This window comes from Sciurus vulgaris, assembly GCF_902686455.1.
Source record: "Sciurus vulgaris genome assembly, chromosome: 15".
NCBI classification, from domain to species: domain Eukaryota; kingdom Metazoa; phylum Chordata; class Mammalia; order Rodentia; family Sciuridae; genus Sciurus; species Sciurus vulgaris.
The window spans coordinates 23,746,638-23,771,723 of NC_136476.1; the positions used below are offsets into that span (position 1 = coordinate 23,746,638).

The 25,086-nt window shown below is 37.0% G+C and overlaps 2 protein-coding genes across 5 annotated transcripts in view; one reads left to right on the forward strand and one right to left on the reverse strand.

The window, feature by feature from the left end:
- Positions 1-24,964, reverse strand: part of SPATA6L (spermatogenesis associated 6 like) — a 49,920-nt gene extending 24,956 nt beyond the window's left edge. The window contains exons 1-5 of one of the 4 annotated variants that reach the window (XM_079113075.1): positions 23,150-24,964; positions 22,481-22,525; positions 18,162-18,299; positions 14,861-14,909; positions 8,394-8,435 (exon numbers count right to left, since the gene is read on the reverse strand). In XM_079113075.1, coding sequence (XP_078969201.1) covers positions 8,394-8,435; positions 14,861-14,909; positions 18,162-18,299; positions 22,481-22,525; positions 23,150-23,155 — 280 coding nt within the window. In that variant the 5' untranslated portion in view covers positions 23,156-24,964. Of the gene's footprint in view, positions 1-8,393; positions 8,436-14,860; positions 14,910-18,161; positions 18,300-22,480; positions 22,526-23,097 lie in introns of all 4 variants that reach the window. The other 3 variants (XM_079113078.1, XM_079113076.1, XM_079113077.1) reach the window with 3 other exon arrangements.
- On the forward strand, positions 18,479-19,785 carry PLPP6 (phospholipid phosphatase 6). The gene has a single exon (XM_079113091.1). It carries the CDS (start codon positions 18,615-18,617, stop codon positions 19,506-19,508), a length of 894 nt encoding a protein of 297 aa, XP_078969217.1. The 5' UTR covers positions 18,479-18,614; the 3' UTR covers positions 19,509-19,785.
- Positions 24,965-25,086: the final 122 nt, after the last annotated feature.

Genomic DNA, 25,086 nt, shown 5'->3' on the forward strand with positions numbered 1-25,086 from the left:
TTGTCACAATATCATTTCTTTCAGCTCACCCTCCCAGACATGATCCAGCCACAACAAATGGAGGATTAATCTTCCCTCCTCTTCAATGTACTCCCCACAGCTTATGCTAGTCCTTCCTTCTCATTCTGTTGAGATCCTATTCATCTTTAAAGCTTTATCCTAAATGTATTAGTTTCTCCATCTTATCCAGGTCCAAAACAAAGTCCACCCCCAAAATATCAGCTCTCCCTAACCTTTCCAGTACAGAATCGGCAGCAGCTGTTCAAGCCCCAAATCTAGGATCCATCTGTGGTTCCACTCTTTCTTTCACCCCCTCTTATCAATCCATTGGCAAGTCCTGTTAGCTCTATCTCCAGAGTAAACCTAAAATCTGCTTCCTTTGCTTCGTCTTTACAGTTACCACCCTAACTCCAGCCCTGACCCCTTAACTTCTCTCCTGGGTCACTGCCATGGCCTCGTAGGGGATCCCCTGGTTTCCAGCACCCTCCCTCCCACATTCAAACCCATTCTCCACAGTCTATGTTATTTTAAATACATCAGACTGTACCTTTCATTTGCTTGAAACCTTCCAACAGTCTTCCCATAATATTAAAATAAAACTTAAGCAACTTACCCCAGCCTTCAAAACTCTATATAATCAGGCCTCTAGTCACCTTCTACTTCATTTATTACCTCTCACCCTTGGTTGTTCCCTGTCATCCCTGCTGCCACCCTTGTTGTTCCTCAAACACACTAAGTTTGCCTCTATTACAAAGTTTTGTCCTACTATTCTCCCTGTAGTGTTCCTTCCCCTAACCTTTGAATGGCTGGCTTCCACCTATCAAATGATGGACTTGACTTAAATATCATCTCATCCGAAAGTTAGCAACTCAGCCCAAAGGAGTGCTCCATATTATATCACTCCATTTTCTTTTCTTTTCTTTTTATTTTATTTTTGTAGTTGTAGATGGACAGCATGCCTTTATTTTTATTTGTGTATTTTTATGTGGTACTAAGGATCAAACCCAATGCCTCACACATGCTAAGCAAGTGCTCTCCAAAGAGCTACAGCTCCAGCCCCTCTATTTTATTTTTGATATCACATTTATCACTGGTTTTGTTGTTGATGCATTTATTCATGATCTGCTTCCTCTGTGAAAGCACTGACTTTGTCTTTTTGGTTCATTATTCTTTTGATAGAACTGTCCTTAGAAAGGCATGAACTTAGGGCATTTCAACAATTACAGACCTGACATTTCAACAATTAAGACAATCATATCTGAAAAGGGACCACAATGTCAACATCTTTTACAGACCCCTTGAATTATCAATAAAGACAAACATTTTAAAACTGAATTCCAAAGATGTTCAGAGAAGAATGGTAAAGTACAACATCCTGGATGCTGTCTCCAGACCTACAGAACAAAATAATTCTAACACAATGAGTACTTGATAAATGTAATCCTCATGTTCATTCAAGAAAATGAATGAGGTTTTTTTGTGTATGTGGTTCTACGGACTTGACCCAGGTGTGCTCTATCACTGAGCTACATCCCCAGTCCTATTTAATTTAATTTAATTTAATTTAAGACAGGGTCTTATTGAGTTGCCCAGTCTGAACCTGAACTTTCAATTCTACCTAAACCTCCCAAGTAGGTGGAATTACTGGCAGGCACTACCATGCTTGGATAAAATGTGATAAATTACTTAAGTACTTGCTTGTGTTAGCCACTCAATAAGCATTAGGTACTCTCCCTCAGACAGTTTCCACAACTGTAAAAAAAAGAGAGAGACTACACGTACTTTAAAATATTTTTCAACTTTTACTCTGCATTCATTTTGTTTCATTCATTATTCAAGAAATATTCATTGAGAATCTACTATGTGCCAAGAGTACTAGAGACTAGATGTATACTAGTGAACATGATAAATACAATTCCTGTCCTTCTGGAGTCTGCAGTCCACAAGTGCTAATATGTTAAATATTACTAACACATTAAAAAATAATATATTTTAAATGAATGCATTAAAATATTAAAAATAAATGTATAGTTAAAACTATAAAAAGTTATAAGGGCCATGAGTGAAAAGAAGTACATTCCATCAAAGTCAATTATTGGGAGTAAATAGAGAGGAGGTGGGGAGACAGATGGGAAGAGTCTCCTGCTTTGTTCACTAGTCTTATCCCAGCCTCCTTTTTCATCGGTGCTCTTTTTTTCTTTTTTTGCGGTGCTGGGGATTGAACCCAGGGCCATGTGCTTGCAAGGTGAACACTCTACCAACTGAGCTATCTCCCCAGTCCGGTGCTCATTTTGTAGTGTCCTCTGTGACGGGTATGACCTCTCCACTCTTGTTGGCTCAAAACAGATTCTTCCTCCAACTCAACACTGAAGTGCAACCTGAAAATGGGAAGTGGTGTACCAATTTCGTCACCTATCACTAGCAACACAAAAACAACTTTCTACTGAAGGCTGTGGCCCACTGAATAACAACCCAGGTTCTAGGGTCAATAAAAGCTGGCTTCAAATCTCTGCTTCACCACTCATCACCTATGTGACCTTAGGCAAACTATGTGAATTCTTCAGCTTCTGCTTTCTTTTTAGGTAAATGTAAAAATCATCCTAGTACCTGATCCTTAGGGCTGCTGTGAGGACAAAAAACAAAACAGGTGTAACATATGAAGCAGTGACTGACATTACCTGTCATTGTCATGACTGCTCCCTGGCACCTGCTTAACGGCTGTCCCAGCACTACTCTGGTCTCTGTGAATATCATTATGTTCCTGATGGGAACAAACACCTAGATGTGTGGTATGAAATAGGCTTTTCTTTTGTACTCTTAACTTTCAAATGTGTTCATCCAGTTCTTGTCACTACATCCAAAATAACAACACTACATTATTATTTATATATGTAGCAAGAATTTAGATTAAAAATAAGAGGTCGAAGAAGTGAAAGTGAGCTCATCCACTATATTCAGAATAGTAAGATTAAAAATAGACCAAAACAGGGTTAGAAAAATAAATAGAAGGCTCTAAAGATTCTTAATACAGTTTCTCTGGTTTGGTCATTTTCCAGACACCCAAACTGCCACCAAGTGTGAAAATGTCAGCATATTAAGGGGATGTTACAACCAGAGTTGAGGTTATAAATAATGAACTCATTCACAGGCTGAGCAAGTCTCAGGACAAATGAAGTGTCTGAAAGAACTCAGTGTTCTCCAAAGACTAAATGGCATAGACAGTGACATCATCAATGCCAATGATGACAGACAGCTAACCAAAAAAAGGAAATGAATGCAGCTTTAAGAAAAATAATAATTTTAATAACATTGGTTTAAGAAATCTCTAACATTTATAGAGCATATCAGAATTGACAATATGATTCTAGAGAGAATTATCATTTATCTCTTTACAGTCAGGGAAACTGAAGCTCTGAGAATTTAAGACATTTGTCATGATGCATGGCAAAGTAAGAATTCAAAAACCAGATCAACTAAGAGTTCTTTCTGTGCTGACACCTAGTGAACACAACTGGTGAAATATAAAATCAAACTCCCACTAAGTGAATGGGTGCCCATTAAAGTAGGATTTTATAGTTGTACTGAATTTACATGGATTACCCAAAGAGAAGGTATTAATAAAAAGCACTAAGCTCATTGTCAAACAGGATTACACTGCCCCCCTGTGTCCAGTTTTTTCCCCATCTTTGTAAACTGAAGAGCTAAAGAGATCTTTTTTTGTAAGCAAAATCACTGGACTTCTTCACTCCTTAGCATAAAACTATATACAAATCTTAGTATCACTACTTGTATTCCTAGCTTAATGGTCAAATGTCTTTTGATGGATAAGTGTGTTTGAAAGTGAAGCTAAAAGTATCGAACAATAAAGTACTATCTACAGCAAAATGAAAAGATAAAAAATCAGCCAAAGAAAAATTGGTCTATATGTGTTCTATGTGACCCCACAGTGCAGCCCACACAAGACTTTACACAAGAAGTTAGTATGAAGGACCAGCAGATCATGAGGGCTCAATGCCATCAACTGGTGCCTGGAATCACCAGTATCATACCAGGAAGACTGGCACAGGGTAGACAGGTGTAAAGTATACTCTCAATATCATATGCTGAACAATTAATCAGTTAATCTGCATGGCACCTAAGCTGAATGAAATTAATTATTATTTTGAGTAATTCAAACTTAATTCCACAAAAATTACAATCTTAAATTGGAGGACTGTAGACAAAAAGAAAACAAGCTTAAGTCTCCCATATTGCATGATTAACTTGTAAGTTAGAACCAGAATGGATGCATTCAGCTTGAATATTCTCCAATCATCATTACTTACATAAAACTATTCTTGCAACCTTCTCCAAGATGGATTTTGGTCACATAAAAAATATGCAGGAGTCCAACATGAATTAAATTTTAAGAAGCAAGTTGTAAAATGTGTATATTTAATATACACACATATCTATAAAAAATATTATATATATAGTGTGTAGAAGTGTATGCATGTGTTAAGACTGGTTAAATATACTAAATACAAGATATATACTAAATGCATTTTAAAAGATTTAAAAAGATACATAACAAAAAAAGATACATAACAAACTGTCAATGAAGTATCTGTTAGAAGTTGTTGATGAATGGATTTTTTTTTTTTTACTTTTTGTTCTATATACCTCTATGTTAGCTACATTTTATATGATGAAGTATTAAGGTAATTTTTAATTCATACAAAATTTAATAAGATCAAAATAAGCATAATCCTACTTTATTAGTATATTAAAATACAACTTGCCAGTTAGCAGTGATATATGTTTGAACATAAAATTAGGTCAAGTAAGAAAAAAACTTGTGGAAAAAAACTCAGTGGCCTGATTTTAGCCTGTCACTTTTTAGCTGAAAAACCTTCAGTAAGAATTTCTGAACAGTAGGTGGCTCTGTTCTGTCTGCCTTAAAAAGTAATGATATATCCAAGAGTGTCTATCCCTAGATTCACACAGAGTAGGGTTCTTGTGTGTTTCCAGAGGCTGACCAAGAAGTAGAAGAAAGAACTATAGATGCCTGGGTCTACATCACTTCACAGGGGCCCTTGACCTGCTCTGGTGATATCTAATTATGGCCAGGAATATGATCCTCATTTAAAATCCTCCACTACCCCCACTCTTTAGCTGAGGCATCTGCCAGGTTCACCTTCCTTCTCTCATGCTCTCTTCAGAAAAAGGAAAGTTTACAAATAAAATACCAAAACAACACAACAAAAAGGGGAAATATATATGTATTGACTATAAGTAACTAATGACATTGGTTAAAATGTTAGGGATTTATAACCAGACACCACAATTAATCAAGGACATTGATAGTCACTTTATACAGAAGGAAAGGAAGAAAACAATTCATAATATGGGAAAATGAAAATTTTTAAGAAGCCAATTTTAAATGTAGGATTTTCACAAATCATATTTTAAAAAGGGAGCCATAAAACATGGTAAAATATATCTTAAAGAAATTATTGTAGGAATGACAGTAGAATGAATCAGACATTATTACCCTATGTGCATTATATGATTACATGGCCTGTGTAACTCTACATCACGTACAACCAGACGAATGAAAAGTTATACTCCATTTATGTATGATGTGTCAAAATGCATTCCACTGTCACGAATAACTAATTAGAATGAATTTTAAAAAGTAATCTAAACAAAGAAATTATCACGTTTTATAAACCCAGTAAATTAAAATAATATTCAGCTGGATATGCAGAATGGGTGTGCTTTGCACTGGTAGATGTAGATGTAGCAGTGAAACCTTACAGGTGATCACTTAACCCCAGGTTCACAAGGCACAGTTTAATTTAGTAATTCTATTCTTCATAAATAAACTAAGGCAAAATAATTTTTATAAATATGTGAAAGACAAAATCTAAATGCTCAACAACTTGAGAATAACACTATGGAAAAATAGATAGCTACTGAAAAATGATAAACTATAGGTAACTAGGTGAACTAGGTAGAATAAGAAAAACAAAACCCAAAATATTACAGATATTCTGTTTACAGCCCTTAAAAACACATAAGTAAATTAATTTAGTTCTTCGTGGCTATCAAAATCAATTGATCATCAGAAATGACACTATGGAATCTTATTCCGCCTTAAAGACAAATGATATCCTGTCATTTGCAGGAAAATGAATGGAACTGTATGACATCATGCTAAGAGAAATAAGTCAGACACAGAAAGAAAAGTATTGTAGGTTTTCTTTCTTATGTGGAAACTAAAAGAAAAGTGAACCGGGCAGTGGCCACAGTGGTGTATGCCTGATATTCCAGCCACTTGGGAGCTGAGGCAGGAGGTTCACAAGTTCAAGACCAGTCTCAGCAACTTAGAAAGGCCCTAAGGAACTTGGTGAGCCCCTGTCTCGAAATAAAAAATAAAAAGGGCTGGGATATAAGCACCCCTAGGTTCAATCTCTAGTACCAAAAAAAAAAAAAAAAAAAAAAAAAACAGGGACATAAAATGAGGAAAAGCTAGTAACAAGAAAATGTATATGACACATATAAAAAGTCCCTAACAATGTGCACTAACCACAGAGAAATATCAAGAAACATGACTAAAGGTTCTTTCAGGATGATGTGACTTTTGGATGCTTTCTGCAAGTAAAAAACAATTAAGTTATTTTCATTTTGAGAAAGGAAAAAAAGCAGAAATGTGTAAATAGCAAAGATCAAAGATCAGAATTTTCTGAGTTTTAGATATCTCTCTTTCTCTCTCTCTCTCTCTCTCTCTCTCACACACACACACACACACACACACACACACACACACACACCACAGAGCTATAAAGACAACCCTAAAATCACAGTCATACTGAAAGACTATTTATGAGACTAGCTCTCTTCCAGCTCAGGTCTCAAGACACAATGCAAAGCAAAAGGATCACAGAATAGGTTCTTCCTAGAGTCCCATGATTCTAGCACAGGGGTCACAAACTTTTTCTATAAAGGGACAGATAGTAAATACTTTAGGCTTTGCAGGCCATCTGGTCACAACTACTTAACTGTCACTGTACTATAAAAGAGCTACAAGCAAAACACACATAAATGTGGCTATGTTTCAGTAAAACTTTCTTTTAGATAATAAATCTGAATTTCATATAATTTTCACATTACTAAATATTCTTCTCTTGAAATTTTTTGTTCAACCATTTAAAAATGTGAAAAAACATACTCAGTTTGGCAGTTTCACAAAAGTTTATAAGAATTATTGTATAACATAGAAAATTCACACTCACCCAAGAGAACCAAAAGAAATATACAATGATTTGTATGTGAATGTTCACAACAACACTATTCATAATATCCAAAAAGTGGAAACAACTTCAGTGTTTATCAACTGACAAATGGATAAATAAAATGTGGTATGTATAAACAAAAGAGTTTTATTTGGGCATGAAAAGGAATTAAGATCTGATACATGTTACAACATCCCTAAACCTTGAAAATATTATGCTAAATAAAAGAGTCAGACCCAAAAAGCTATATAGAGTAGCTTCCATTTATATGAGATTCTAGAATAGGCAAATCAAGTAGATCAGCAATAGTCAGAGGTTGGAGGGAGGAGGAAAAGAGGAATAACTACTAAGTATGGGGTTTCTCTCTGGAGTGACAAAAAAAATTCTGGAATTAGAGTGTGGACAAAATCCAATAGATTGGCAGGGGGAAAAGTGTATATTATGTACTTTTTCCCCAAATTTTTATTGGTGCATTATAGTTGTTCATATTGGTGGGATTTGTTACTACAATTTTCATACATGCACACAATATAACAATATAATTTGGCTAATATCACTCCCTAGCTTTTCCCCTCTCCCTCTCTTCATCTCACCCCTTGGTCCCTTTTCTCTACTAATCTCCCTTTGATTTTTAGGAGATTCACCCCACCTTTGTTTTCTTTTTTCCTTTCTAGTTTCTATATGTGATAGAAAACACAACCGACCATTATCTTCTGAGTTCGACTTAAAGTTCACTTAGCAAGATGGTCTCTAGTTCTACCCATTTTCCTGCAAATGCCATAATTTCATTTTTCTTAATGATTAAACAAAACTTATTGTGTATATATACAACATTTTCTTTACCCATTCATCCCCTGATAGACACCTTGGCTGGTTCCACATATACTTTTTAATTCTTGTCACAACCCCAAGATATAACAGCTATTCTCTAATTTTCTGAATGAGGCAACTAAATCTCAAAGAGAAGAACACAGTAAAGTCACATATATAAACATATAAACATAAAAAGTTATGTGTTATATAAAAGCTCAGTGTGTAAATGCCAGTTCCCATTTTGTCATGTCAAAATCCTTTTAAAATTAAATTAAGTTGGTTTGGAAGTTGCTGGCACATTACCTGGAGGCACTAGCTGTATTAATTCAAACCTCGTTAGGAAGCCTAAAAAGGAAAAAAGTGGGATTTTAATACTTCAAAAAACTGCCACGGTTTTTTGTTAAACGCTAATTTTAAACTACCATAACACCCCATGTACATTATTAATAACAACAATGCAGCCAGTCCTCCATAATCATAGGTTCTGTTTCTACAGGTCCCACATCCACATATTCAACCTACTGCAGATAGAAAATATTTCTAAAAATGCATCAGTACTAAACATATACAGACTTTTTCTTGTCATTATTCCCCAAACAATACAGAATAACAACTATTTACACAGCACTTGCAGTCTATTAGATATTATAAGTAATATGGATATGATTTGAATATATGGGAGGGGTGGGCATAGGTTATATAAGTCAATACTACATCATTCTATATAAGGAAATTGAATATTTGTGGATTCTGATATATTTGGAGGTCCTGGAACTAATTTCCCATGGATATCAAGGAACAACTATAATTTTTTTTATTAAAATTTTGACCTTTTTATTATTTATTTATATGTGGTGCTAAGAATCGAACCCAGTGCCTCACACATGCTAGGCAAGTGCTCTACCACTGAGCCACAACCCCAGCCCCAGGAACAACTATAATTAAAAATAAGTTCCACACCAACAATGTCTCAGGTGTCAATAAATTAAGGAAGTGAAATAAGGGAAACTGAGTTATAAAAATAGCATTTCATCCCCAGGAAAGTACAGATAAAACATGTAATATTTTGTCTGTTAAAAGTGTATACAGGCCTGGGCTGTAGCTCAGTGGTAGAGTGCCTGCCTAGCACTTGAAAGGCACGGGGTTCAATCCTCAGCACCACAAAAAATAAACAAATAAATTTAAAAAAGATATTGTGTTCATCTATAACTAAAAACTAAATAAATTTTAAAAAATGAAAAAATTATATTCATAGAACATTAAAATAACCATGTACTTTTCATCTTAAAAATTCAAAATGTTACCCATTAACATACAAGTTTATCTTACCTAAGTGTATCAAATGATTATATAAATTAAAAGATAAAATATAACTTTATTATTGAGTTCAAAATACATTTAGAAATAATGAGCCAAACTATAATATCTATAAGGATAAGAATAAAATTCAAATCTTAAAAGTGAATTAAAACAAATGATATAACAATACAAAATCAATAAAGATAATAATTCCCACAAAATAATACTAGAAGTGAAAACATTTTAAAATAGACAATAGAAGTAAATTTTCACTTTGTATATGAAAAATATATGAAAGCAAAAGGCAAAACTTAAATTCCAAGAAACTTAAAACCAGGAAAGACCGAAATTTTAGACTTTTAAAATGGGAGGGGAACCATATATTTGTCAACCATCACTCCAACAGTAACATTAAGCACTTAATTTGTTTCAGGTTCAAAATTCCTTATATTTAATTAATTCTCACCACAATCCAAAGAGTTCGATAACATCTATCCTCTAATTTTATGACTGAGACAACTAAATCTCAAAGAGAAAAGCACAGCAAGGTCACATGGCTATCAGTGACACAGCTCCATTGGAACCGAAGCAGTCTGTCCCAGGGCTGGTGCTCTTACCCACAGATATTTCACTGAAAAATCCCATTCTTCCAAGGAACAAGTTGATTAGGATACTTTATAAAATACCTAGTTTTTAATTGCCTGCTAGCAATGAAACACCTCTATTTAGATCTTACAGACACTCTAAACTCAACCTGTATAATGTTAAACTACCCCTACCAACTCCTCTTCCTAAGTTTCCAGTCTTAGTGAAGAGCGTGAATAGAAACCAGGGTTTTCTCTAGATGCTGTGAGTTTTGAGCATGCCCACATCCCATCGACTCCTTCAAAGTTTCACTTATTGTTTCTGATGATTACACCTTTTTGTAACCTTTGATTCCTGTCGATTTTCTATTTGTTATATATCTGGTTTTCTGAACCACTGTTTTACTGTTCTACCATTCTGTTTCAGAACATCTGTTCAGTGGTCTCTAGCCTGCACTATCTGTGGACACAGACTCATTATATGCCAAATTTCAAACTCCTTAATCCACCCTGTATGTTGGCAGGATGCCTAGCCTGTTCCTAATCCTATCCTCTTTCCAGCACTACCTCAGGTCACCCAGCATTTACTTCTGGTTCTTTCTATATGAGATTCTGCTATTACCTGTGACCTTGGTCCTAATTCTTTCAACTGAATAAATTTGAACTGAAAAATTCATAAAGATTAAGAATGTGTAGCAAAAGTGAGGTGCTAAGCAACTCAGTAAGACCCTTTCTCTAAATAAAATATAAAATAGGGCTAGGAATGTGGCTCAGTGGTCCAGTAAACCTGAGTTCAATCCCCAGTACCCCAAAAAAGATTAAGAATGTGTTGGTTATCTACTAATTAACCTTTCATATTAATATACCGGGGAAATAAAAGAGCAAACTAAACCTAAAGCAAACAGAAGAAAGAAAATAATGAAGATTAAGAAGAAATTAATAAAATAAAGAACAGAAAAACAATGAAGTCAATTAATCCAAAAGCTGGTTCTTTAGAAAATTCAACAAAGTCAACTGAGAAACCTTTAGTTAAATTCATCAAGAAAAAGGATAAGATTCAAATTACTAAAATCGTAAATGAGAGGACATTACTACTGATCTTATAGAAATAAAAAGAATTGTAAGGGAATACTATGAACAACTTTATGACAACAAATTAAACAACCTAAATTCTCAAAAAGATATAATCTACCAAAACTGACTCAAGGAAAAAATAGAAAAACTGAAGAGACCTACAATGAGCAGAAAGATTAAATTTGTAATTAAAAACACAACAACAACCTAAAGACAAGTTCAGGCCCAGATAACTTCACTGGTGAATTCTACCACAAGTTTAAAGAAGAATTAATACTATTAAATTAAAGAGGAAAAAACATTTCCCAACTCATTCTGTGAGGCTAGTATTACCAGACCAAGATATCACCAGAAAACAAAACTATTGACCAATATCTCTTTATGACTATAGATCCCAAAATCCTCGTCACAATACTAGAACACAAAATAAAGCAATATATAGAAAGGACTGTGTGCCACAACCATGTGAAATTTACTCCCGGAAAGCAAAGTTGGCTTAATGTCTGAAAATAAATTAATATATGAACAAAATAAAGGATTAAAAAGCACATGACCAAAAACAGAATGTGATGAAGTTTAACATTCTTTGGTCACTAAAAAAAAAAAAAAAAAAAAAATTATCCACACACAGAAGAACTCTAGGGACTCCCTCAGTGTTATCAGTTGAATTGCAGGTACAGCTTCAGCAACACCACCACAGTGTGAAAATTTAAGAGTTTTTTCTTGTTTGTTGTTTTGGTACCAGGGATTGAATCCAGAGGTGCTTAATCACTGAGCCACATCCCCAGTCCATTTTTAACTGTTTTGAAATTTTGAGATAGGGTCTAAATTGCTTAAGGCCTCCCTAAGATGTTGAGGTTGGTTTTCAACTTGCAATTCTGCCTCAGTCTCCCAAGCTGCTGGGATTACAGGTGTACACCATCACATTTGGCAAAAGTCAAAGTTTTTAGAATTTACAGACCTTAGGGGAAAGATGGCATGCCCAAAGGCCGCACGAGCGCGCGCGCGCACACACACACACACACACACATACACATACACACACACACAGGTCAGGGAGAGCAGGAAGAGGAAGACCAGGAAAGAAGGTAGAGAAAAGGGACCCATGAAGGAATGCCCTTACTGACCTCAGAGCATTATCCAAACAGATTTGCCTCAGGAGTTATAATTTTTAGGTTTGAAGTAAGCAGTCACTATTTCCAGAAGGTCATGTTGTGACAGAAGCAATTACTTTAAGTTCACAGGTAAATGACAGAAGCAGTTACTTTAAGTTCACAGGTAAATGTCTAAATGTCCTGTTAAAAGGAAGTAACGAAATGGGGAGCCCAGTCTGCTTGGCAGGAGAGATGCCCCTAAGTTCTTCTTTCTGGACACTGCTAGAGCCATGTGGATGTGTTGTAGAAATGGAAAACTATACTAAGAATGATTGAGCCCTGATGCTGCCAGGATAAAATAAGCTTATGTTTAAAAAGTGGATGCTAATTCAAAATAAAAATTATTAGAACTCGTAAAAAAAAATCTATAAACTAGGACTAGAAGGAAGCTTCCTCAACCTATTATAGGGAATCTATGAAAAACGGACATGTAACATCATGTTAATCATGAAAACCCAATGCTTTCTCCCAAACATTGGGAACAAGAAATGGAGGCTTCCTTTATTGCTTTTATTCAATAGGGGACTATAAACTCTAGTCAGGTAATTAGACAAGAAAATGAAATAAAATGCAGACTGATTATAAAGGAAGAAGTAAAACTATTTCCATTTGTAGACAACCTAATTTTGTGTATAGAAAATAATAATAAATAAATAAATAAACAAAAACTACTAGAATCATTAAATGAGTTTGGCATGTTTGCAGAATATATCAGTGACTAAGTCAGCTGCATTTCTATACAATGAAATAAGCAATCTGAAAATAGAAAAAATGTTTAAATTTCATTTACCATAGCATCAAAAAGAATAAAATACTTAAGATTTAACAAAGGAAATGCAAGAATTGTACACTAAAAATTATAAAACATTGAAAATGACCTAAACAAATGGAAACACATCCCATGTTCATGATTGAAAGACAATATTGTTAAGATGGCAATATTCCTTAAATTGATCTATAGATTCAATGAAATCCCTATTAATATCCCAGTTAGATTCTTCACAGAAAGTGACAAACTGATTCTAAATTCATATGAAAACTGAAGTGACACCAATTAGAAAAAAAAGTCTTGAAAAAAGAACTAAACTGAAAGCTGGAAGACCCACATTTCCTGATTTCAGAACTTCCCACAAAGCTAGAATAATTGAGGATGTACGTTGGCATACCAACAACAGGCATATGGATCAGTGGAACAGAATTGGGAAACTAAAAATAAACCCTTACATTAGAGTAACTTGGTTTTCAAGAAGGGACCAAGATACTTCAGTGAGGGAAAGAAAAGTCTTTGCAATCTTTGTTATGAAATGGTGCTAAGACAAATGGATATCCACATGCAAAATAATGAAAATAGGCCCATATCTCACACTATTCACAAAAATCAACAGAATATAGATTACAGACCCAAGTGTAAGAGTCAAAATCGTAAAATTTTATGTTTACACATAAATCTTTGTGACCTTGAATTAAATAATAGTTTCTTAGATATGATACCAGAAGTATAAGCAATATAAGAAAAACAAACTGGAATTCACCAAATTTAAAACTTTTATGTTTCAAAGACTTCCAACAAGAAAATGAAAGACAAAGAATAGGAGAAAATAACTGGAAATCATATATCTGACAGGGACTTATATAGAATACATAAGGAACACTTACAACTCAATTTTTTTTAAAAAAAGACAGCTCACTTAAAAAGTAGGCAAAGGATCAATAGACAATTCTCCAAAGAATACTCAACATCATTAGCCATCAAAGAAATACAAATCAAAATAATGAGATACCACTTCATACCCACAAGGACTACCACCAATCAAAATGACAGATAATAACAACTGCTGGCTAAGGTGTGGAAAAAATGAAATTATCAGACATTACTGATGAGACACAAATTGATTCAGCTGCTTTGGTAAGTAGTGTGGGAGCTCCTTAAAAGTCTAACCAAATAGCTACTCTATGACCTAGTGATTTCACTCTTGGATAGATGTACAGATAATTAGATAAATGATAGATAGATAGATGGATAGATAGATAGATAGATAGATAGATAGATAGATAGATAGATAGATAGATAGGAAAACAAGTCCACACAAAAACTTGTACACAAATATACATAGCATCATTATTCATCATAGCCTAAGTGCAAACGACCCAATAGATGAGTAGAAAAACGTGGTATGGTATGGTTATACAATGGAATATTATTTGACCATAAAAAGAAATGAAGTACTGGCACATGCTGTAACATGAATGAATCTTGAAATGTTACGCTAGGCAAAAGAGGTTAATCACAAAAGACCACATATTGTATAATCCCATTTATGTGAAATATACAGAATAAGCAAATCTACAAAGACAGAAAAATCAGTGTTTGCTTTTGGCTGGGAGGGTTAGCAGGGAATAGAGAGTGATTACTAATGGTATAGAATTTCTCACTTAATATTTATAAACAACCAAACAGAATTTTACCATCTAGCAAATCCCATCTATGTTTAGAAGAAGGTTTATAATGGGATCAAAAACATGATTCAAATTTTACTATAAGTTCTCTTGAATGTACACATGGATCAAACATGGAAGTATCACAGTTTATAAATAAGTAGCAGAATATTATACCTATGAATTACACATGATAATTTTTTTTTCTTTAATGAGTACCTACTTTCTAAAAGTTCTGCTACAGCTCCAGGATCTATTGCATTTTCAAATACCTGCAGAAAACAAAAATGGGGGAAATTTTTTTTAAGTTTTATTAATAGGTACTTATGGAAACTATAGATTATTTTCTTCTTAAAAATTAGAATGTTATTTGGTAAAGTCTAGTCATATAATATTTTAGGACTCAACAGAAACACTTTCAACAATTGTAGTTAATAGATCAACATAGGACTATAGAACAAATACATAAAAATTAACAGAACAATAGCACATGCAAGGAAATCTGAGTTAGCTAAATCTACCGCATGCTTAAAATGTCATCAATTTGACCTAGTTCTATTTGTTGTTAAAAGTACAACTTACATTAACCTGAGTCTTGAGTACTTAGAAAAACATTGTACTTACAACTGACACTCATTAAATGTTAACTGAATGCCTTCTCTTCCCAAGTAATTAGTTATGCTAAGAAGTAACATTAAAATAGAAATTCTGCCTATGTGTAACACACACACAAAAGCTCACTAGCAGTTACACTCACAGAATCTAGAGGTCAGGGAGAGAGAGCCTCTTAAGTTTATCATGAAGCTCAAGAAAAATACTGTGCTCTATTCAGTTATTGCCAAATCTGCATACTTTGTCCTTGACAGTTCTGGGATAGGACTAAAATAAAAGGCATATCAAATAAAAGGCCTTTCCCACTAAATTATAGAATCCTGTAGAAAACAATTTTGTTTCAGTTGACTTTGATTTTAAACTTTAGAGTTCTTGTTTAAATGATGTTAAACATGGTTAAAAATCTGCTCTTGGATCCAAAGCCAGATCTGCTTTAAGAACAAAAATGGGAGACTGTTTCTCTGTAATTTTGTTTTCGTCTTACTGATTTAGATTTTTTAAGCAAATGTAATTTTTTTCCTAAATTATTTCAATTACTGCACCCTCCTTCACTATTGTTATGGTTGAATTATGTCCCCCCAAATTCATATGTTGAAATCTTAACCCCAGTATCTCAGAATGTGACCTTATTTCCAAATAGGGTCATTATATAATTGTTAAGCTAGAATGAGGTCATATTGGAATAGGCTGGATCCCTAATCCAATATGATTGGTGTTCTTATAAAAAGGGGGTTTTGAGCACAGGAATTATTAAAAGAAAAACTTTACACAAAATTAACTCAAGAGTTTATTTGAGCAAAGAATGATTCATGAATCAGGCAGCACTCAATCAGAAGAGGTTCAGAGAGTTCATGGCTACAAAGTGGGCAGAGAGCTTTTATAGGTGAACTTGTTTATGGAAATAAAACAAGGAAAATATATTTGATTGGATGGAGTAGAAAGACCCTGGTGAGTGGTTAGTTGACAGTTTCTGATTGGGAAAGTCTCCAGTTAAGAGGATAGTTGACAGTTTCTAATTGGTAAAGTCTCTAGCTTCATTTTACAGTTTACACTGGACTTCAGTTTACTTATGGAGGCATGTAAAGCACTGGACTTGCTCCCAATTTTTTTTTTTTACCAGCATGCACACATAAAGAACAAATAGCCATGCAAATATTGAAGTTATGTTGACAAAAGCCAAGGAACTATCAGAAGCTAGGAGAGAGGTAGAGAAAAGATTCTTCCTAGTGCCTTCACAGGAAACATAACCCTGCCAATATTCTGCTCTCAAACTGCTGGCCTCCAGAACTGTAAGACACTATGCTTCTGTTGTTTAAGCCACTCAGTTTGTAGTATTTTTGTATACCAGCCCTGGGAAATGAATACTCCCATATCTGAGGATTTTCTCAAGTGTGATCTTGAGTAAATGATCAACACAAACAGTTCAAACACAATGGCTCATAAATTTTTCATGAGGAATTTGTTCATTAAAATACTTTAAAATATTCAACTCTGCATTATACAGAAGGTGTGAGGAAGAGAAAATGTTGTCAATACTTGTAGCAAGTATTTGAAGCAACAGAAGTGAACAGATAAAAGAAAAGATGGAATTGACGAGGAGAAAACTACACTATGAACCTAAACAACTCATACAAGAGGACAATCAATTTCGTTTTATAAAAAGAAAAAATGGTTCTGTGATATATTTGACTAGTAATATCAAATTTACAGCTTTTCAACAGGGCAGTAGTAGCAACTACAATGTGACTCGAAGACTCATTCCTTTTTTTTTTTTAAACAATTCAAGGAGGTTGGACTAGATGTTCAACCCCAAGGTCATTTACAGAGTCATCATTCTGTGCTTCTACAATTTTGTATCCTTGAACTTCTTATAAAAAGATTTTTAAAGTTTTCTACAGATTAAATTGAAAATTGATAAAACTAATATGAAAATTCTTGGAAGGAAAAAATGGCTGCATTTTTACCACTTTCAACATCTAAATGTGAGAAATAGGTTCCTTCAGGTTAATAGCCGTTTCTTTCTTTCTATCCAGTTTAGCATATTTTTTACTTAAATTACCAGGCTGTGATTTACAAATATATTGCATACAACCCTGGCCCTTCAGTGAATCAATCTTCATCCTCTTTCCCATCCTCAGGTCAAAACAGATAGGTCACTTTCTGGGCACCATCTTTCAGACCTACCCTAGAGACTTCCCTCTGCCCAAAAGATCTCAGTGACACTGTTTAGAGAAAAAGCATTAGCTTTATTAAGGTTAACCCTGATTCCATCTCCAGATGCAAGACAAAAAATTTAGGGGATTGCCAGTGATTGCATAGTAATCAAATGAATATCCTTTTAAATACTGAGGTGGGAAGGAAGTGGGTGGGTACTTTTTGGGCTATTTATGTCATGATTGCATTCACTGCAATGGAATCTAGCCTTATCACTGTAGCTACATAAACCAGGTGTGACTTAAATAAATCAGAGGAGCCTTCTTGTATCCTCACAGGATTTCAGTTACAAGATTTAACTGATTTGGTTATAGTCTTTCATTATTTTTCCCAGCTTAAGAAAGTTTTTTGCTAAGGTCTGCAATTTATTAATAATCCCTTTCATAAATGTAATGCAATTCTAACAACTGCAAGAACATTCAGAAATGCTGCCTATGCTCCAGTTAGAAAATGTCATGGGAGTTCCAAGAATAGAAAACATTGACCAGGGTATTTAGCACTAGGTTGACAGAACTTGGTGGGACCTGCGAAGCAAAAGCAAGTCTTTCAACTGAGATTTTTCTTCAAGGCTAACTGTAGTTTTGCACTATATTTAAATGACTTTGGGTAATGTTTTTACAGAAAACTTACAAAATAATTTTACAAGAACTATTAGATTATCTTCAGACCTCAAAATACAGTGAGAAAGTCAAGTTCACCTTTTCAAATCTCAAACTTTGCTGAATCACAATAGGGAACACAGAAGGAAAGCAGGCTGTCTCCACGTACTGATTCAGGAGGTAAACCCCGAGGTACACATCTTGCTTGTCTGGTAGGAACACTCCCGGGCAAGAAATCTTAAAAAGAAGCAGCAGAGTTTGTTTTATTTAACAGGGTTGTATTCCTCCTAGCTTCCCAGGGGCCCTGAAATGGTCCCCATCACCTTACTCCCTCACCTGTACCTCCCAGCATCAACATCCTGCCCTGTTCTCTCCGATTTCATATTGGAAATTCCAATTCCCTCCCACGTCTCCGCCAGGTGTCACAATCGCGCTCTCGCCGGCTTCTCTCCCCGCCCCTCCAGGATGGCTGTGCGGAAGCGGAAGAGGCTGCAGGGACGGGAGGCCACTCTCTAGTCCCGCCGGGTCCGGGGGTCCGGGCCGCCCGCCGAGATGGCGAGCCCCCGGAGGAGCGTCGAGGGACGGCCGCTGGGCGCCTCCGCCTCGAGCAACAGCAGCAGCCCTGGCAGCCCAGCCCATGGCGGCGGCGGCGGCGGCGGCAGCGGCAGGTTCGAGTTCCAGTCCCTGCTCAGCAGCCGCGCCGCGGGCGTGGACCCCACCTGCGCCCGGCTGCGCGCGTCCGAGAGCCCGGTGCACCGGCGCGGCTCCTTCCCGTTGACCGCCGCGGGCCCCTCGCAGGCGCCCCCTCCCACACTGCCCGAGGAGGACCGCATGGACCTGAACCCGTCCTTCCTAGGCATCGCCTTGCGCTCCCTGCTGGCCATCGACCTGTGGCTGTCCAAGAAGCTGGGGGTGTGTGCAGGGGAAAGCTCGTCTTGGGGCAGCGTGAGGCCCCTTATGAAGCTGCTGGAGATCTCAGGACACGGCATCACCTGGCTGCTGGGCACCCTCTACTGCCTGTACAGGAGCGACAGCTGGGCCGGGCGCGAGGTGCTGATGAACCTTCTCTTCGCCCTGCTGTTGGACCTGCTGGTTGTGGCCCTGATCAAAGGGCTGGTCCGCAGGCGCCGGCCGGCCCACAATCAGATGGACATGTTTGTCACTCTCTCGGTGGACAAGTACTCCTTTCCCTCGGGCCATGCCACAAGGGCTTCCCTGGTGTCCCGGTTCATCCTGAAGCACCTGGTACTGGCCATTCCACTGAGGGTGCTGGTGATATTGTGGGCCTTCATCTTGGGTCTCTCCAGGGTCATGCTGGGGAGGCACAATGTCACCGATGTGGCTTTTGGCTTTTTTCTGGGCTACATGCAGTACAGCATCGTGGACTATTGCTGGCTCTCACCCCACAATGCTCCGGTCCTCTTTATACTGTGGAATCAACAATGACACCATCTCATTGATTATGGCACCAGGAGAGCTGAAGGCTTCCACATTTGATGATGCCAGCCTAAACCAGCCACCATCCCACTTGCCCCTCTTAGACATTTCAGGCTTCCTTAGGATTTCAGGTATCCCACCATCTTGATGTGTTGCTAGGCCAGAGCACGTGCTAGCCATTACTGAAGAGAGCCATATTAAGGGAATCAAAAAAGAAAAAAAAAATCTATTGTATATTTATTCAACTGTTTATATCTCCAGGACAACTGCAAAGAAAACAAGCTGGGGTGGTTATTCCGTTGCTAGTTTAAAAGTTGACAGAAGGATTTGTGTTGTATAGTATCCTGTAAGTTAACATATCACTTGTAAATTGAATTTTGAGAAACACGATCTTCATTCCATAAATATACATGCAGATAAGTCGTATACTAATCCTAGTCCTTTTTCTGTTAGACTTTAAACAGTATTTTAAAAGTCTAAGACACAGGTTTTTCTATTCTATTCCCTGAAGATTTGTTGCCACGATCAGGGAGATTTCTTCTTAATCCTGAATTTCTTGGTAAGCCTTTTTATTTTATTATCTCTTCCATCTTTGTGGACTGGGCAGTGAGAAGGATGATTATAGTACTTTAGCTTCTCTCCCTATGCCCTTTCAAAACGTCTTTAAATATTTCCCACTATTCTTTAATACTGTTTTTTTACCATTTAGAGAACAGACCAAGAACTACTTAAAGAAACACTTAGAAGGTGGGCATGTCTAAGGTGCCCACAGAAAAGTAAGTATGAGACTGTGGTTTCATGTGTAATTCTGTTGACAACCCGTAGCATGGCATCACAGAGGACAGAGAAGCTAAGTTGCTGGGGAAAGTGAGAGGAACTGAGAGTTTAGCGGGTAGACCCACCACGTATTATGTCAGTGACCAGCACGGCAGGAGATGAAACTGCCCATCATCTCTACTGAATAAAGAATAACATTCCTCTATCCAGTAATAAAAAAAATGGGAAAATAATGTGATTCTTTTCAAAGTGTGTGCATAAGCTTTTTCATATGTACCATGAGAATGACCCTTATATACTATAGTTTTATAAATGGAATTCTATTTTCCTATATACAGCATACTTTACATAACATTATTTAATTTGGAATTCATCAGAGGAGCTTGCTGCTATGTCAGACACTAGGTAAAACCCCTATATTTCTATTTACTTTGACCTTTACATTTAAAGTTGTTCATCCATGTTGCCTCCCCAGATCATAAGACCAAAGACCACCAAATGTGTGGTAGACTTTACTCATTTTTTGACCCAAAAGAATATATATGCTTTAAATGCTGCTCTACCCGAAAAGAAAACCTGCTTATGGAACTAGTGACTTCAGATAATAATGACCAATTATTTTGGCATTTATGAATAGAAAGGATTGTGGATGTGGGCATAAGAACATTCTCAGGAACCTGAGAATGACTGTGATAGATAAGTAATTATGAATAGAAGTATTTATGAATAGAAAGGATTGTGGATGTGGGCATAAGTCATTCTCAGGAACCTGAGAATGACTGTGATAGATAAGTAAGTTATGACTGGGGGTGGGGGGCATAAACTTTCTGAGAGTGAGAGGCACACTAAAAGAGGAATAGGTACTCCTAAATAAAATAATTCACATTTCAACAATCCCTGAACGTGGACTATCTCTTCACTTGCTCAATCAGCCAAATTGTGAATCTCTTAAGTGGTTTGGGGTATGTTGTTTAACCTTAGAGAGATGCTTCATTGTAATTGCAGGAATATTCACGCCAAACATTTGAAAGCAACTGTATTTCCTCTTGCAATATCCACAAGTCTGAATATTGGGGGCTTACCCTCTGGTTTGTAGTTATACTTCTGAAATTCCCTGTTATAATTCTGGAATTTTGAATTAGCTGCTGGGATCTGAGTTTGCTGGCTTTTAAAGCACAGATCAATTCACCTAATTTTCTGGAACATAATAATTACTGTAGAGTAGACAACTGATTTCTTTGTTAATTGTACACTGAGGAATGCCTTTTAAAAATCAAAATAAAATTAACCAATAATGTGAGAGATGAAAACATAAGTTTTGCCTGTATGTGAGAAATACCACTTGACTTCTCCAGAGATCCTTCACCTTCTGCAGTTTTGAAAGCTTGCAATTAATAAAACACAATTGATATGGTCTGGCCTTATTTTCTGTCAGCAAAATGGCACAAAACTAGGAAAATTTTATTACCTTTGTTTCACAGCTGCATGTATGATGAAACCTTAGCATTTGCCAATTGTATGGAAGCTAGCCAGATTCCACAGCAGGTCCTGTTGGTCTTATAATCTAATGGTAGCCAGCAGAGAAGTCCCTAGCAGCTTGGAGACAAAGCTGCATATCAGTCTGTCACTAACTACAGAAGGATGGGAAAATGGAAGCAGAATGACTGTCCCCCTTCCCTAACACCTCATTTAGGAAGGATCTGGTGGGTAATTATAGAACATTTGTTGATTGATTTCCCTTTTTGAATTAGCAAGTCAAAGCCATCCCTAGGGGAAACAGTTAATATTTGGTTGGCTCATAAATGTGACAAATTATCAGGAAGTAATGGGGCTTTTAAAAAATTATGCCATGGTTATTTAAAGGAGAAGTTTTTAAATCCTTTCACAAGTCTTTATCCTGAAAAAAGAAAATCCTACTTGGACTTAATGCAGTGCTGTTTTAAAACAACAAACATTTAGAATGAAGCTAAGAAACATGATGGCTTTGGAAGGGGAAAAAAAATGGAACAGGTTGATCTGAATTAAAGGTCAGCAAGTCCAGGAATACAAATATAGAGAAATCTCAGGGACAAAGGTACGAACCGTCCCAAAAGAAATTGATGTGTATGTGTTAAGTGGGAGAGGGGTGATGAAAACTGCGGGGGAGGGACCATTTAAAAGAGTCTGACTCGAGGTTAAGGAGCAGAGGTTTGCTGATCTCTTACCGCCCGGATCTGCAGCTCCACCACCGCCTCCAGAGGCATCGTTCCCTGCGCGGGCGAAAGGACTGGAATGACAAGATCCTTTGTGCTGGGTCTTGAACCAATTTTTCTTAGTTTAGCTCAACCCCTGGGGCAAGTGTTCCCAGAAACTTCCCCAACCCCCCACCCCCTCGATCCCCCATCAGACCCTCCCAGCCCGGGTCCCTCCCACCGGGACCGGTCTCTCAAAACCGGCGCTGGAGCTTAAGCTTCCAGAAGGCGGAAGCGTCGCGTTGCCATGGACACTCAAACGCTCAACCTTCGGCCCTGGAACGCGGGCGGGGCGCGGCTTTCCCGGTGGCAACTTAACTGCAGCCACCGGCTGTGTACTTGCGCGGTACCCCGCTCAGGTGTTTAGCTTTAGTTACTTTCCATCAACTTTCTGTACGGCCCCAATCACTTTGCTTAAATGTTTACAGTTTCCTTTCTAACGGTAGAACGAACTCACAGCTCCGATATATTTTACGTACTACACACTTTCAGTAGTTACCACCCCCAGGCTCTGCAATTTCTGTTAGCAATTCTAATTTAATATAGTTGCCTGGCCCTGAAGGGACTCGTTTGCTTTTTAAGAAGCTTACAAGAAATCAGAAACCCCTCCATAAGAGTTGAGTGGAGAAAATCTGATAGCACCTCCATCGCTGCTCATAGTGTTTTGCCAAGCAGTGCCTCTCCTCTCCCTCAAGATGTGTCCAGTGGCAGACAGCTGGTTGAGTGAAATCCCACAGTACTCTCAGTTCCGTGCATGTTCCCACTCAGAGTGCGGGTTTATGTTTGACCGCAGAAACAATGAATGACATCATCACATTAGCTTGCTTGGTTTGCTTCTATTACCAGCATCCCAAGGAGCAACTGTCCTGGTGAACATGCAAAGCTACTTTTTTAGTAGCTTTCTCAGATTAACACTCACCCAGTGTCCTTCAAGATAAAATGTGTCTGGACTTTCCAGCCCAGGATTTCTCTCCTTTCCTTAACTTGGCTAGATTTTCGAGAACAAAAAGGGGAATTCGGAGACATGGTGTGTTGTTTGTTACTGTCCCTACTTGCTTTAGTGACAATACAGCCACAATTACATTGCAAAATCTGTCAGAGATGACAGGCAAAGAGTTCTGAACTGGTGGAGGAAATCATGTTTTTTTCCATTCATTGTATTTGATAAACAAAAATGAAGGAAGGGAGGAAGGACTGCTCACTTCTAGCCAATCCGAAAAATCTGGGAGGTCCAATGCTATCTCTGAAAACAACAACAAAAATACTTAAGTTGTGTAATCATATATCATGAATATTTTGCATTGGAAATTTATGCAATTAGAAATGATAACAGAAAAATGTCCCTACAGAACTGGGTCTTCATTTTGGTCACTGACGTTTCTTTTCCTGGAAAGGAAAAACGCGGTGTGATGATGATGTATTGTTTACTCTTCCGATTCCTAGTGTTAAGGTTCCCCTGCACCATACCAAGAGACACACAGGTGGATGCCTGGCTCCCTATATCCAGAGGTCTGATTTGTTACCTTACAACATCTCACTAGTATAAGACCTGTGATGAAGTCCAACACCAATACTAACACATCAAGGAGACTGACAATAAAAACAGATTTATGAATAAGTAACTAGAGGTATAAGGCAGGGGAAAATCAATCTTTATTGAGGATCTACAAAGAGCTAGTCACATGGTATATAATTCATTTCATTCCCACAATAACTCTGAGGGAGATGTTACTATCCCTGTTTTACATATGCAGAATCAAAAGCCAAATAGCCTTTTACCCAAGACTACACAACTAATAAAGAGAACAGTTATATTTAATTGAGATATGCCCTACCACCACATCACTGCCCCTAAAACATAAACATCCTACTGATCCCTACAGACACACTGTCCACCCCATCATATGCTATTTCTAATCTTTAACTCTTGATATAATTGGACTCATCTTGCTTGGTTTCATGGCCCAACCCTGTTCTGGTTTCCTTCCAGCTCTTTGACCACTCTTCTTGTCTCCGTGTATCCTATTCTACGTGGCCAAGCAGTTTTTCTAGGTCCTTTGTTTTCCTCACTCTGTATCCTTTATCTAGGGGTGTCAGCCAATGTAGGTAGTAATGTATGTACACAGATCTACAGATCCCATACAGCTTTCGTTCTTCTGCTTTCTCTGATAGGATGGAATCTTACTATTACAAGATATTTATCTATATCCCCTTTGGACCAATTCCCACAACAGTAGTTTCACATTTATTTCTGTGATTGCTGATTACTGTTTATTTCCATAGTCTATTAACTCTACATGGCTAAGTGTTTGAATTCTGAGTAATTTGCATTGTAGATGCTCAATAAATATCTTGGAATAGATGTTAAGTGTACAGACAATCTACAGTCTGTAAGGGTCAACTGCATGGATAAGTGGTGTTCTCACCACGTCAGGGCAAGCTAAATATATCAAACAAGAAGGGATCAGGTACAGTTGCTTTTGTTAGTTTACTGTGGGGATATTCAATGAATCAATAGAGAATATATTTAATTATATTAGTATAAATTAAACATATTTATTTATACTTACTTTTCCCCA

Coding starts and splice junctions, on each gene's coding strand:
- PLPP6 (XM_079113091.1), top strand. CDS start 18,615: ATGGCGAGCCCCCGGAGGAGCGTCGAGGGACGGCCGCTGGGCGCCTCC.